This window comes from Pristis pectinata, chromosome 16 (assembly GCF_009764475.1).
Source record: "Pristis pectinata isolate sPriPec2 chromosome 16, sPriPec2.1.pri, whole genome shotgun sequence".
In the NCBI taxonomy this organism is placed as follows: Eukaryota; Metazoa; Chordata; class Chondrichthyes; order Rhinopristiformes; family Pristidae; genus Pristis; species Pristis pectinata.
Genome location: NC_067420.1, coordinates 22,293,202 through 22,305,586, shown reverse-complemented (window position 1 = coordinate 22,305,586; position 12,385 = coordinate 22,293,202). Strand labels below are relative to the sequence as shown.

Here is a 12,385-nt window from a genome sequence, read left to right as displayed (position 1 = left end):
GCTACTGACTTCCATAGAGCTTCTAAATGTCATTATATTACTATATGTAGTTTATGTGCTGAAAAACAGCAAAGAATTAAACAACAGTTGTTCTGTTGTTTTCATAGGTGCTTCATATTGGCCAATGACACTGTTCATTGTGATGGCGATCTGTACAAATCACTTCAAGCATGGAAGGATCACAAATTGCACATCGACCATGAGGTTAGTAATAGAAAAATAAGTAGTAACTTATTTCACTTTGAAATTTACTAGTGAAAAATGTAAATATTTTCAGTGCTCTCAGAATCATTTCTGAAAGTAAATTATTCTTATCATGCATAATGTACAGTTTGGAATACCTTTGTGCCAACTTTTTTTTAAATTTCTAAATCATTGCATTGTATTTTGTAAACGTTTTGTGCAGATTCTAATCTTAAGATAAAAATGAATCTTGTATATTATCAAAAATAATTATCAATTAATTAAATTGAAACTAATTTTAGTCAGAAATTTTCATGACTTTCTAAGATAATATAGTAAAGAATTTCAGTGGAAAGTTCCACACTTCCAAATGCTTGTTTTCTGATTGTACAGGAAGCTTTAACTAGAACCAGAAAGCTATAGGAAGCAGGTTTAAAATGGGCAAGTCTCAAGATAGACTTCTGAACAGAATCCCATTTCCCTATTGAATTCTATGTAGCTACATGGAATAGACCCAGCAGTTAATGTTATATTAACAGGGGCTCAATTAATTCTTGGTGAAGAAAAGGATTAACGGTTCTAAGTATTGATAAAGTACTAAAGTACTGTTTGGAACCATTTAAGCTTAGTCTTACTGGGGCCATTGGATGGGTGCCTGTAGATTTTAGTTGGTCAGGATTGAATGATGTGGATTGTAATTATCAAACTAATGGCTTAAAATTTAGCTTGATTGCCTTTAGCCTTCAGTGAATAATATGGCAGAGTACTATCTTCATTGAAGAACCTCGAGCTTTTTCTCTGTTCTGTTAAAGTAAGGTACTGATCAGGCCAGTCTCAATATTGTCAATGTGAAAGAGTGGGTTTGATTAATAACCTTTTTAATGATTTTTTTATTCTATTCAAGACACAATATTGTATTTTAAATGTAATAGCTAGAAATGTACTTTGTACAATCTGCACCACATGAAAGCTTGATTATGGTGGTTTAATGATATAAGCAGGTAATCCTCCCTTGACCTCTGTCCTTAGATTGAAACCCTCCAAACCAAAATAAAGAACTTACGAGAGGTCAGGGGTCACTTGAAAAAAAAGAGACCTGAAGAATGTGACTGTTCAAGGATGAGGTTTGTTCTGGAATTGCAGCTTCCTTCATTGTGTCACTCGAATAGTCTTCTATGCATACACCAACTTTCATCTAGATGTCCCCATTATAGTCAATCAAAGAGACATTTTGAACAATTGGTTGACGTTTTGTTTCCATTAAATACTGTAGCATGGGACTTTCATTTAATACTTCTCCCACTTTCGTCATTTTAGTAGGTATTTTTGATTGGTATTATGTAGCATTTTAAGAAGATGACAGGCAAAGCTGGCCTATAAGAAACAATTGGGAGGTGTTAAGAGTTGCTTGGGTTGACACCCTTTTGCAACTTTTCATTATTCCCTATGAGAATATGTCCCATTCATTTCTGATGAGTTCACCACATGAAAATGGTAACTGAGTACCAGTGTCCCACTATTACGATACTGTAAGTTATCATCCATTAAATAAGGACTCATACACCTTTCCGATGCAGCATAACACTTCCAGTGTAATCCTACCTGGATTACAACAAGGGAGGTATAAAGTCAACTAGGGCCTGGTCATGGTGGATTCAGACCTACGATGCTGGTTCCAGCCAAGGCTAATTTCAGCCGAAACAAATCTGGCCTATGATGTCCAAGAGGATGTGGTCAGAGCAGGGAACTGCAATATGAGACATTTCTCAGAAATGGTTCTTTAGCACATCGCCTCATCTTTAAATAGATTCTTATGGGACCTCATCTTTAAACAGACTCTTATGGGGCCTTATCAAATGACACTAAGCTGATTGCAGTCACAACTAGCCACTTTTCCTGCACCTCCCCCACTCCCAGCCCAGCCTTTTCTGGCAAGCATTCAAAGAACACAGAAACTTACCCACGTTTACTGTTTGGATGACCTATCCTCACCTCACATTCCAGGACAGGGTTAGGATCAAAGGTCACCAGCGACCACTGTAATGCATTTCAGCTGGTGGAATTGTTCTGTACATTTTCAGGCCTAGATAATGTTTGTCGTTTTTTTTCCTAATTAGAGCAAAAATGAGCAAAATGTTCATAGTCGTTTGTTTTGGCGAGGCTGGTGATTTTTTAAAAAGATAAAAAAAAGAGCATTGGAAGTTTACATAATCCTGTAGCAATCTGTGTACTAACAATGTGTACTCAAGTACTGATCATATGTTCAGCAAGGCTTTCTGATAAAATTATAATAAAAGTACAACCTTGAAGGTGAAGGCTGAGATTTGTTAAATTGGTGTAAGGGCGTGGGGGAGGGGTGTTACAATTATTAATGGTTTTCCAAAGATTGTGCAACTAACAGGTTTAGAGCTTGGAGGTTACACTAAAAGTCACTTTCCTTAGCATCCATAACCTCTTAGCATATTTTGGGGGTATGCATTTTGTGGGGAATGAAGTTGATGATAATATTGAAAATTGTGGTTGACCATTGAAATACTTATCCACATTGCCAATAAAATGTTTGTGCCATCCTCTTTGTGTTCTATAGTTTTCCCTCTAAGCATAAGGGAATGAAAGGAAAGCTCAAGCACAAAGGATCTAATCATCCCTTCAAGTAAGTTTGTTATTAACTCAATAATTAAGGAGTATTACTAACATAGAAACCCAAAGCATCCAGTGACATTTTGCAGAACTTCATATTGTCCCTATTTCAACTTCATCCCTTTAAAGTTGTTCTAATCCCTTTAAAGTTGTTCTAATCCCTTTAAATTGGCCCAAATGTCTACTCTACAGCCTGCTATCACAGGGAGTGAGAACAAAATAAACTATTCTGTTATCACTTCTGTCATCGTTATTTTACATTAAAAATTACTGGTTTACACCTTTGTGCAGCAATTATAAACTGCTACCAGGCAAGATAATAGTTGTTGTTGGGAAGCATCATAGAAACAGTTGTATTCTGCATGAATGTCAAAGCACAGCATATTATTTGTTAATGACTTTTGAATTACACATTTCAAACTAGTTAGGATGGTACCATGGACTGCATACCCTTAAAATACTATATTGTAAATCTGGACCATCCATTTTAGGCCCGCCACTGGGAATACTTAACGCCACTTAAAGAGCCAGATTGGAGTGATCACCACAGTAAAGGAGGTCAGCCTCAACTCCTGGGACTGGAGATAGACATGCTAGTGAGAGTGTGTTGTTGGTTGTAACTGAAACTGTTATATCCATGTTCTACTTGGCTATGAAAGCTATGGTTTGAAATTTTAATGCAATGGAATTGGCTGAAAGGGTTAGGGTAAATGACACCATTGATTGATTGCACTGATACTTCAACAGATTGATTCCTAGGATGAAGGATTATTATACATGGAAGGAATAAGCACACTGGGCCTATACACCCTGGAGTTTAGAAAAAGGAGTGGTGGTCTCATTTAGATATATAAATTCTAATAGAATTTGACAGGATAGGGATATGATGTCCCCTGGTTGGGATGTCTAGAACTAATTGTCAAAATAAGGGGTCTGCTATGCAGGATGATGATGAGAAGAAATTTCTTCACCCAGAGTGTAGTGAGGCTTTGTAATTTTCTACCCAAGAGGGCTATGGAAGTTTTGAGTAAATCCAAGACAGATTAATAAATTGATGGATTTTTGGATATTATGGGAGGACAAGGGCATAATAGGTTAGTGCAGCAAAGTGGTACTGAGGTAAAAAGATAAACCATGATTTCATTGAATGACAGAGCAGGCATGAGGTGCCAAACAGCTTACTCCTGCTTCTTCTTCTCTTGTTCTTGTCTCTAAATGGAAAATACTATTTCAAGGTTGCTTTGTTGGATAAAAATGGATGGATTTTTCTCACTGCCTGTGCGTTCTCAAGTCAGTTTTACCCAAAGCATCAAAAATTCTATAGTAAAACTCCAATAATGAGCTATCCGATTTTTTTTTGAGGAAATCCCAAGGGTTCAGCATCTGCCTCACCTGGTTCTGCATCCAACACTCCCTTTGAATCCAGTGGGGCTCTGTGTCCCACATTCCCTTTAAATTCACCAGGTCCTGTTCCTGCGCTCCTCCTGAGTTCAATTCCCATGCTTCCTTTAAACTCACCCAGGGCCCTGATTCCAGACTTCCCTTAAAACTCATTTCTAGCACTCCATTTTTTTCCATTAGACCAACCTAAGAATCTATCCAAATATATTTAAAAATTACAGCAAAACAAGATCATTAAAATATTGAATTCAAATAGATTATGAGTAATTATATTATCATGATGATGTTTTCTAGCATGGTACAATTACACCATTAAAAATCTAATTACATAAGCTTGGCATAACTCTGTTAGTTTATAGAGGCACAGTGTTGTGCAGCATGGAAACAGTCCCTTCAGCTCAGCACATCCATGCTGGCTTATCCAACTGTTTTCCAGGAATAGAGGTACAAATCAGCCAGAAACATTTGGGTTTATGACACTGTGCACCTTTTGTACCATTTAAATTTATTTTTGGAATTCCCATATCTTGTATATGAAATTATCTAGCTTATAAATAATGACACTGTTTAAAACCAGATAAAATAGATTTATGTCTTTGGTGCTGCTAAACAATTAGGTGCAATAAGACATAATAGAGTTGTCATCCCATTAAGACATCTACATGTCAATTATTATGGTATCCAAAGAGTATATATTGTAATTGATTTCAAAGTATTATTTAAACAATGATGTAAGAAGTCCATGCATAGAAAAGACATGATTGCACCAGAGAAGGTGCAGTGAGATTGACCAGGAAGTTGCCTGAGCGTTTCAATTATGAGGAGAGACTGAATAGGATAGGTTTGTCTTTTTTGGAGTGTACGATGCTGAGGGTAATTTGACAGAGATGTTCAAAATTATGATGAACATGGATTGAGTAGACAGTAGGAAACATTTACCCCTAGCAGAAGTATCTAGAATTAGAGGGCTAAGGTTCAGAGTAGGGGTTTAGGAAGCAGGGTTGGAGTAAAGCAAGAGGTTTGGGAAGGACCCAAGGAGGAGTTTTTCATCCAGATAGTAGTTGGAATCTGGAACACATGGCCTCAGGAGGGTTGGTGGAGGCAGGTACTCTCACAACATTTACAAAGTGTCCAGATGAGCACTTGGAACACCAAGACATACGGACCAAGTACTGGTAAATGGGACCAGTATAAATGGGCAGACTGGCGTGGTGAACTGAAGAGTCTGTCTCCCAGTTGTATGACTCTATGACTATTTAACTATTTAGGTTGCCCAAATAGCCACAATATTAGATTATATAATGAATGCAATAATAAAGATAAAATAAAGTGGGGTAAATTTGGTGAGCAATTAGAAAATGGTGTCTAATAGCATGCATCAAAGTGATGAGAATATTCCAAGCTTTTGTCTCCATTTCTGCTTTTAACTATAGGAAAGGAAGCCAGGAAAAAAGTGAGAATGCCTGGATGTTTAAGGATGAAAGAAAAAGAAAGAAGATACGAAAAATGCTGAAGAGGCTGAGAAATAATGACACGTGCAGTATGCCTGGCCTCACCTGTTTCACACATGACAACCAGCATTGGCAGTCACCCCCATATTGGACATGTAAGAGGGCAATACAGCAGATTGCAGTTTAAAATTGTATACATTATAACTTGGCCTCCATAAATCAGACTTGCATAATGAACTCAGCTAAGATTCCTGTAAGATAACAACAGTAATTTATTCTTGGTTTATTGCATCTTAAAAATAGAAAATGGTCTTAACCATTTCATATAGGAGGAAAAAAAGATGCTGAAATGTAGTGGGAAAATTAGAAAAGTGGACCAAAATTATAGCCAATGGATACATTTTAAGGTGGTTTCTGAGCTGGTGAAACAGAATAATATAAGATCATTTTCAGAGATTCACGCTGAGAATTGTGACCTCTCTGCTATTTGTAGTGGAATAGATGAGGATAAGTGCACAGCAGGGCAGAGATGGAGGACTGAAAGGCTCAGGAGAAGGATTAGAAAGAGTTACATAAATGAGATAAATCAAAGGAATTATGTATGAAGGTTTTGACAGGTAAGTGTTGAGAGGAGAGAACCAATGTAAATTAGTCTCATCCTAAATTCCAAGGATGATACATGCTGGCTAAAAACATGTGGAGTTTTAAGTAATGTGGAATGCATCCTTCAACTGGAACTGAAGAAGTCTTTTCTAATTTATGTATTTCAGTGACAGTGGAAGTCAGAAATGGAAAATGTTGTGGAACTGTTAGTAAATATTTCGGGGGATGGATAGAAAATGGGTTGTGAAGCTTAGCTCTGGTCTGAACCAACACAATAAAGTTGCCCATCAATTGTTTCTAAGAGGGAGGACAAGAGGACAGATATTTTGACTTATTAGTGCTCAATTTGATTAAATCCTGCTTTATTTGTGAACAAATGCTGGATAGACAGGCTAACATACAAACTCCACAACAGTAACAAAGAGCTGTGATCCTTCACCAATATCCGGAAAGTAACATTTATCTTTTTGTTCTTCAAACTTCTCTTCCAGTGGGACCTTTCTGTGCATGTACCAGTGCAAATAACAACACTTACTGGTGTTTGAGGACATTCAATGAGACCCACAATTTCCTGTTCTGTGAGTTTGCTACTGGTTTCCTGGAGTATTTTGATCTCAACACAGACCCTTACCAGGTAAAATTGATCATCAGCTCCCGGAGAGTGCTGAGCAGCTCTGCAATATTTCAATAACTATGTTTGCAGCATTACGAGCTTACAAGAAAATAGTTTGTCCTGTCTTATCATTACTATTTAACTGTAGGATGTTTACAAAAGCTGACAAGTTGCAACCAAATCAGTATTAATTGTTTATACATTAGTTCTGCTGCATAGCCATAATTGTTACATATTAATGATATGGAAACTGAGTAGAGAAGCAATTACTATTAACTGGAAACAATTCTTATTACTGTTCCATTAATTGACATGAGTTCCATTGGATTCTGTATTTAAATGATCCTTTCAGCATCACACTGTAATGTTTGATATGTTCTACTGCACATTTTCAAACACATTCTACAGAATGCACATGGTGCTGCTAACATTGAGCATAGTGTGGACTTGCATATGGAGGAGGATCTGGTTGGATGTCAATACCTTGCTAATTACATCCTGTCCCCTCTATGTACTCCTTAATTATGCACAGCATCTGGTTCTCCTTTCAAGCTACTAATCGCCTGTCTTGGGGTATTATTAGTAAACAACGTTAAACTTTTATAGAGCCTTGGCTAGGCCACAGTTAGAGTAATGAGAACAGTTTAATAATACAAATGATATAAAGATTCTAGGGAATGTTTTGCCAGAATGATACCAGAACTATTCCTGTATCTGACTAGACCTTTAAGGAATGATCAAGAAGGTTGAATCTCTTTTCATCAGAAAGAGACATCCAGGGAAAATTTGATAGAGTTCCTCAAGACTATGAACAAATTTGACAGAGCAGTGACTGAGACCAGAACTAGGGGGAAAAATAAGATAGTCATTAACAATCTAATGGAAATTCCCAATAAACCTTTTTACTTAGTCAGACTGTTGAACCAAGTGCCGCAGCGAGTAGATGAGGAGAGTAACATAGATACATCCAAAGGAAGGTTAGACAGGCACATGAAGGAGAAAGATATAGCAGAATATATTGGTGGGGAAGGCTGGTGTGGAACATTAACTTTGCCAAGGACCTGTTGTGTTGAGTGGCTTCTTTCCATGCCTTAAATACTATCTAATACTTTGGCTTAGGCAAAGTGCAGACACGTTGTTTGGTACAGTCTGCTCACGTCTACTTACAACCAAAGAGCTACATGACTAGTGGAAGCTTCACTGCCTCCACAACATCAATCCTAAAGCAGTGAGTGCTGTTGCCATTGAGACCATTAGAGTTGGGGATTTAGTTGCAGGAACCTAGCTGTTGATTTGAAAGTGATTAAAAAATTATTTGTAAAGTACACTGATGGCAACATATCATCAATACCCATGGACTGCTTTTATGCAGCCAACTAAGATTTCAGTTATAAAATCCAAATTGACATGGTTACCGAAATGGCCATTAGTCAGTCTTCTTCTTAATATATCTTTTCACCTCGAGAGTGGCTGACGCCTACCATCACTGGAATGCCACATATTATAGTAACTGTTGCAAAAATATCTAGGCCTCTTACACCCAGTGATCAAACGGCTCTCATCTACTATCTTTCATTCAGCTTTGAGAGAGGCAACAACATCGACACCAAGAGGCTTATAACACATCAGAACCATCTGCCAAAACAGCTGCTTTGTCCACTTGTGGACTATTTGGTCACTAATTAAAAGAAAATGATTGTCCATTTGTTACCCAGTTACTCTCTCAAGTCTCAGATACTACGGTTTCCTACTGGTTCTAAATGAGTTCTTTTGAGCCATCCGTCTTGGTTGAACCTGACTCTTTGAGTTCAATCCGCCCAACCTTCCAAGATGCTACTTGATTGCTGTGCCTATTTTGCCCCTTTGAGATGGTACAGCATAGCAGAAGTACCACTTCTATATCAGTATTGTATCTGTATATTAAAGAGTAAAGTTAACACTGTGGGCAGAGCATCACACAAGCTAATTAAATTGGTGGTGGAAGATGATTCACTTTATTTGCATAACGAGGTCTGTTCATGCTGGTTTAACATCCCCAAGCTGCACCATGAAAATTTAGTCTGGCACTGAAGTATGGCTAATAATTCATAAAAGCAGAGAAACGAGCATTGATAGCGTGGTAGACAGCATGTGTCCTCTAAAGCTACATAGAATTCTAGCTTGCCTACCCTAGCAGTGTACTTCAAGGCAAATTATTTTAACGCACAAGTAATTGATGTAATCATCTAACCAAATTTCATAATTTCCACTTATAGCTGATGAATGCAGTGAACACATTAGATAGAGATGTCTTGAACCAGCTGCATGTGCAGCTAATGGAATTACGAACCTGTCGTGGTTTTAAGAAGTGTAACCCACGGACCAGGAATATGGACACAGGTACAAATGCTATAATCGTTATGGAGAATGATACATGTATGAAAGTTAACTGTCAAATGTCATAACTTTTAATATTAAAATTAATTATTTTTATGTGTGAGCAAGTGAAAAGAAGTTTGTTTTTTATGTCTATAATTTATGGACCACTATAGGCAGCTGATTAATAGTTCAATAAAAAATATTAGATTAATCATGGTAATTACTTCAGGGCACTGTTAACTTAATAATGCAGCTCATTCAGAAACTAATGCCTTTTTAAAATTTATGGTTGAACGTTATGGCTTAACAAACCTCAGAGTTCATTTCTGGTATGTCATTAATATTGACTTTTACAGGGTATAGGCCAGCCCAGGGGCTAAGCCGTGAGTTATATATCCCTGCACTCTTTCAGTGAAAACACTAGTATAGGTTGGAGCAGCTGATCATTCAATTTGGACCTGGAACTGAAAGTGTGCGAGAAAATCCAAGCTCATTCTAATACTATTCTCTATTTTGTTTGGTTGCATGATAACCATTCTTTAGAAATACAAACTGAATTCTTTAAATTCAAGTACCATTGATGATCGCTTAATTGATTGCAAGACTTTTTTGTTGATTAGGAGAAAAAGATGAAGAAAAGTTTGATCAATACAGGTAACCATTTAACTTAACATTGTTTCCATGCATCAGCGTGATATCAATTAACACAATGAAACTCACTTTATTCTTTATCAAGATTTTTATTATTAATTCTAATTTATTGTGGGTATATAATTAGGAAATGATAAATTCATTGTCTCTATGTTGAGAAAGAATTGAGTATTGACTGAACTGAGTGATATTTATGTGTTATTTTTGAAAGTTCAGGAGAATGCCATTCCTCCAATAACACAACAGCACTCTAGAGTAAAAACAGAAAGTGCTGGAAATAATCAGCAAATCAAATGAGCAACTCATTTTTGCAGTGAGGAATAGTGTTTCAGGTCAATGACCTTTCAGCAGAATATTGCTTTCCTTTATCTATCTATTGAAAATGAGCCGCACACATTCTTTATGCATGGAACTGTCAAACTGGGATGACATAGTAGGATAAGACTGTAGATACAGACTGATATCAGTAAGTATGTATAGCATCCAATTTTTGGCATGTTTCTCTTTATACTTTTTCATCCATGTGTTGAGCTTGCACTCAGAATTAATGCACTCATTATTACTTCCATGAATGTTCTCCTTTTCAGTTTGTGTTTCAAGATGCTAAGCTTTTTTTTGTCTTTGCTGCTTAAACACCAGGCAATATCAGCGTCGGAAATGGCCTAAAACGAAGAGACCAAACTCCAAGTCCCTGTGAGTTGTGCGAGAACTGTTTCAATAGATTCATCTACAACTCTGCAACTGTAGCAAATCGCTTGCTGTTTCTTGCATGCAAAGCCTAAGCACTTACACAACTGTTCCTCCATAATGCATCACAGTAGCATGTCTGAAAAAGACTTACTTCCTATGTAATGTGCACTTGGAGAGATTATCTCACAGAAACAGTTACTCACACATGATTTCTATTTATCCATTTAAATAAAGTCTTGTATTTGCCTCAGCATCTGACAAACTTGATATTGACGCAGGTGAAGCATTGCATTAGCATTTCATTTACTCAGTTATTTTATTTGCAAAACAACAAATCTACATCTGAATAGGTAGGGAACATATTAATATGCAAAACAAATAAGAAAACCACCAACCTATAATCAATAACTAGTGATCAGTTACCGATAAATAAATAAATATAGAAGAGAATGAAACTCATGGAAACATACAAAACAACGCAGGTCCTAAAACTCCATGAAAGTTAAAACAAAGAATCTGGAAATCTGAAATTAAAACAGAAAATACTGGAAAATCTCAGTACGTCGATTCATCTGTGGAAAGAGAAACAGTCAACTTTACAGGTTGAAGTCCCTTCATCAGAAATGAGGAAGAGAAAACTTCATGGCTGCTTCAGCATACTCTTTCTGTAACTTTAGCAGGCATCCACCAGGAAGGCCTCTATCTCGGCTGTAACTTGGAAATAAGAGTTCCTGGCTTTCTTCCACCAAGAGGGGTAGTGGTGAGTAAGGGAAGCTGGAGGAGAGGGTGTGGAGAGGTTTGGAGTGCTTTGTCAAAGATGAGAAAGATTTATTAGGAGCCCTGGGAAGGACTCCAACAACTTAGTGCCAGAAGGGTATTTCTAGAGTATGTGTTCTCAACCTGAAGCATTGAAAATTCCTTCCCCCCCCCCCCCCCCCACAGATGTTGCTCAACTCACCAAGTTCCTCCATTAGATTGTTGATCTCCTTCCAACAGACTTGTCAGCTCTCTCTGCAGAGATTAATTGCCTTGGAAACAAATCTACAGAGGCTATTTATCTCAAGAGAGACCCATTGTCTCTTTTTCACATGTTTTAAAAATCAGAATCAGATTTATTATCACTGACTTGGATGACATGATATTTGTTGTTTTATGGCAGCAGTACAGTGCAAAGACATAAAATTACTATAAATGACAAAATAAATAAATAGTGCAAAAAAAAGGAATAACAAGGTAGCTCATGGGATGATGGAGGGGAAGAAGCTGTTTCTGAATCATTGAGAGTGTGTCATCAGGTTCCTGTACCTCGTCCCTGATGGTAGTAATGAGAAGAGGGCATGACCTGGATAGTTAGAGTCCTTAGTGATGGATGCTGCCTTCTTAAGGCACCCCACTTTCTATCCTGCGAACAGATCCATCATCGCAAAGCCGGTGTATCTGAGAAATCATGATATGTACTATTGATTCCAAATTTGTCAATCAAGTATTCATCTGTATTGATTTATGTGGCCTTGCTCAGCCCCTTAATTATCATAGAATTGTTACAAAGACTGGTATAATCCTGTGATCTCTGATAAGGAGGTTATCTTTAAGATATCATTCCAGCAGATTATTTATTCCTTACTTGTGCCATTGAGCCTAACCAAGTCTAACCTTTGTGGGACAATAATGGACCTACTATGTTTTTACATTCGGATATGCTGGTTAACCATACGACAATGGATCCATGAGAACTGGGAAGAAGAATTCTGTAGGACTGCATGTAAGAAGTAGGGCTGATCATTATTTGGTGAAT

General features: G+C 37.2%; 1 protein-coding gene across 4 annotated transcripts in view; it reads left to right on the top strand.

The window, feature by feature from the left end:
• The window catches only part of LOC127578801 (extracellular sulfatase Sulf-2-like), a 247,888-nt gene that overhangs the window by 226,436 nt on the left and 9,067 nt on the right, over positions 1 to 12,385 (top strand). For all 4 annotated transcript variants that reach the window (XM_052031263.1, XM_052031264.1, XM_052031261.1 and 1 more), the window contains 8 exons: positions 108 to 204; positions 1,213 to 1,307; positions 2,771 to 2,836; positions 5,658 to 5,830; positions 6,770 to 6,912; positions 9,147 to 9,270; positions 9,870 to 9,903; positions 10,540 to 10,593. In XM_052031263.1, the coding sequence (XP_051887223.1) occupies positions 108 to 204; positions 1,213 to 1,307; positions 2,771 to 2,836; positions 5,658 to 5,830; positions 6,770 to 6,912; positions 9,147 to 9,270; positions 9,870 to 9,903; positions 10,540 to 10,593 (786 nt within the window). The remainder of the gene's footprint in view (positions 1 to 107; positions 205 to 1,212; positions 1,308 to 2,770; positions 2,837 to 5,657; positions 5,831 to 6,769; positions 6,913 to 9,146; positions 9,271 to 9,869; positions 9,904 to 10,539; positions 10,594 to 12,385) is intronic.